The sequence below is a fragment of the Gallinula chloropus genome (genome assembly GCF_964237585.1).
Source record: "Gallinula chloropus genome assembly, chromosome: 22".
NCBI lineage: Eukaryota > Metazoa > Chordata > Aves > Gruiformes > Rallidae > Gallinula > Gallinula chloropus.
In genome coordinates, this window is record NC_140107.1 from 1699771 (window position 1) to 1702895 (window position 3125).

General features: G+C 53.5%; 1 protein-coding gene across 1 annotated transcript; it reads right to left on the reverse strand.

Annotated features, from left to right (window-relative positions):
• Positions 1-281: 281 nt before the first annotated feature.
• LOC311200162 (olfactory receptor 14A16-like) lies at positions 282-1208 on the reverse strand (the record flags this gene model as incomplete). Its single annotated transcript, XM_084274342.1, has 1 exon — positions 282-1208. One exon carries the CDS (start codon positions 1206-1208, stop codon positions 282-284), a length of 927 nt encoding a protein of 308 aa, XP_084130468.1.
• Between the last annotated feature and the right edge of the window lie 1917 nt (positions 1209-3125).

Sequence of the window (3125 nt, forward strand, 5' to 3'; positions counted from 1 at the left end):
GATTCAGGCAATGAAAATGTTCTTATAAATATTTAATAAATGTCAGGAGAAAGTTTAAGAAAGAAAACTTTGTGAACCTTTTCAGGCAGACGTGATGCAAAGAGAGCACAGCCCATCGTTACCCAGAGTGTGGGTCATACTGTATCAGCAATGGGATGAATGTGGACCATCATATCCCAGTTTAAATAAACTAGAGGCAAAGAAAGAAAGAGGAACTAAAACCCATACTAAACAGAGACAGGTCAGTGATAAGCAGAAGAAGATGAGCAGTTTGTTGTTGCTTAGAAACATCCAGTCGTCAGTTTCCACAGGGCATCCTTGAGCTCCTGGTTCCTCATGCTGTAGATGAGGGGGTTCACTGCTGGTGGAACCACTGAGTAAAGAAATGACACTACCAGGTCCAGAAATAGGGAGGAGATGGAGGGGGGCTTCAGGTAGGCAAAGAAGGCAGTGCTGACAAATAGGGAGACCACGGCCAGGTGAGGGAGGCAGGTGGAAAAGGCTTTGTGCCATCCCTGCTGCGAGGGGATCCTCAGCACAGCCCTGAAGATCTGCACATAGGACACCACAATGAACATAAAACAACCAAAAGCAAAACAGGCACCGACCACAAGGACTCCAATTTCCCTGAGTGAGGCATCTGAGCAGGAGAGCTTGAGGATCTGGGGGATTTCACAGAAGAACTGGTCAAGGGCATTGCCATGGCAGAGGGGCAGTGAAAATGTATTGGCTGTGTGCAGCACAGCATGGAGAAACCCAGTGGCCCAGGCAGCTGCTGCCATGTGGACACAAGCTCTGCTGCCCAGGAGGGTCCCATAGTGCAGGGGGTGGCAGATGGCAACGTAGTGGTCATAGGCCATGACAGTGAGAAGAAAGAGCTCTGTTGAGATCAAACATACAAAGAAAAAGATTTGAGCCACACATCCTGTGTAGGAAATGGCCCTGGTGTCCCACAAGGAATTGGCCATGGATTTGGGAACAGTAGTGGAGATGTAGACAAGGTCAGTAACAGAGAGGTTGAGGAGGAAGAAGTACATGGGGGTGTGGAGGTGGTGGTCACAGGCTATGGTGATGATGATGAGGCCATTGCGCAGGAGAGCAGCCAGGTAGATGCCCAGGAAGAGCCAGAAGTGCAGGAGCTGCAGCTCCCGTGTGTCTGCAAAGGGCAGGAGGAGGAACTGGCTGATGGAGCTGCTGCTGTTGGACATCTGATGTTGTCAAGTGTGGAGACCTGTCCAAGGAGGAAAAGGTAGTGAGAAGTTAGGGAACTCTTTCTTGAGGAAAACTTCTTCCAATTCACATTGACTCTCTGTATTAAGGAAGAGATTTGTCAGGTCCCTTTTGGGAGGTCTGCTTTGTGCTGGCTTGAACTTGCCATTACTGGGAGGAGGGTTGGCTGTGGGCTCTGGAGAACTCAGTCCTGCCTTGCAGCAGTAAGGATACAGAAGGATGGTGTGATCTCAGACTATATCCTACCCTGTGGATAGGATGGAGCTGAGGAGTGTTTCTTCTGTCAGAACTCCCTGACATTGCTGCTGCAGTGCCAGTGAAACCTTCCCCCGAATGCAGAGGTGGGAGAGCTGCTCTGTCCATCAGCCCTGCTCTCAGCTGCCCTGTGCTGGACGCTCTGTGATCACACCCTGCTGTTCCCCACAGAAGAAATTGGACCCCACAGAGATCTGAGGAATCCAGTCTCACAGTGCAGAGCTCAAAGCCCTCCTGCAGTCTCATCCTACCCAAGGAGGATCTCAGCTCCCCGCTCCCAGCCAGGGACACACAGGGCTCAGTGCAGCTGCCCACACACAGGTGATGAGTGGCATTGCCATGGCCTCTGTGCCGATACGTCTCCTGTATGGGGCTGCTCTCTGGGGCACAGGAGTCCCTGGGAGAGTGGTGCCATTGTGGGAGGCAGCTGCAGCCCAGCAGGGACCCCCTGGAAGTCCACAGTCCTACAGATGGGGGTCCTGAATTGAGGGTGAGCTCAGTGGCAGCTCCACCAGATCTCCAGGAAATGCTGGGGCACAGACAGCAAGGACAGGAGGGTAAACATTCAGAAATGTCCTGGTCAAGACTGGAAGGACAGGGACAGACAGACAGGCACTCAGGTGTTTCTCCTCACATGGGTTATGTTGCCCAGGAGAAGACTCAGCCTGAAACACTGGAAATCTGGGTGCAGAGTCTGTGCTGGGTGGCAGAAACCTGCTGGTTGCTGTGGGAAAGTGTCAGCACAGCTGGGGATATCAGGGACGTACCAAATCCGCACTGCCAGGGCATTACTGGGAGCAGCTCCTTCTTGCTCCCTGACAGTGCCTGTGCTGTCCCTACAGATGCTTCTCTGTGATCATGTCACCTCCTGCTCTGTGCTCACAGACCTCATCCACCTGCCCTGTGCTCAGCTCAGCTCTGCAGACCCCTCCTGGCGTCAGGGCGCTGCCCCAGGGAACCTCTGTGTGTGCAGGGCTCAGCCCAGGCTCCAACACCTTCATGAGAATCAAGTTTTCACTGCATATTCTCAAGGGGAGAACTAAGTTCTCATCTACCACACAGCACAGCCCCCAGGAGAGGAAAAGTCAAAGCAAAGACTCTGCCTTTGGAGAAATATTCACTTTGGCATTTCTCAAGGATCAGCTCTGGCTGGGAGCAAAGCTGACCCAGGCAGCACTTTGTTACAGCAGAAGGACCTTACGTTGCCCTTCCCTGGGTCACTGCTTCAACCCAGAGGTGCTGCCTACATCCCTGTGGAAAGCCCAGCAGGCAGGCTGAGTGCTGACCCTGGCAGCAGCAGAGTCCCTGCCCCAGCACACAGCCCCTGGGTCACAAGGACCCTGCTCACAAGGACAGCCCTGGGCACCTCTCAGCTATGCCCAGGAGAAGACAGCTGTCCTGCCCTGTCCCTCTGATGGGGCAGAAGGGCATCCCTTCCAGGCAGCACTTCCTGGTCCTAGAGAGAACCTGTCCTCCTGACAGGCCCCACACACTGCCCCATGTCCCAGCTTTAGGAGATCCCTCCAGGAACAGAACCTGCATTGCCCTGCACCCACAGACATACCACGGACATACTCACAGGTAGAGTGCTGAGGAGATTTCTCCTCCAGTGAGCTCTCAGCATCTGGCAGCTCTCTCAG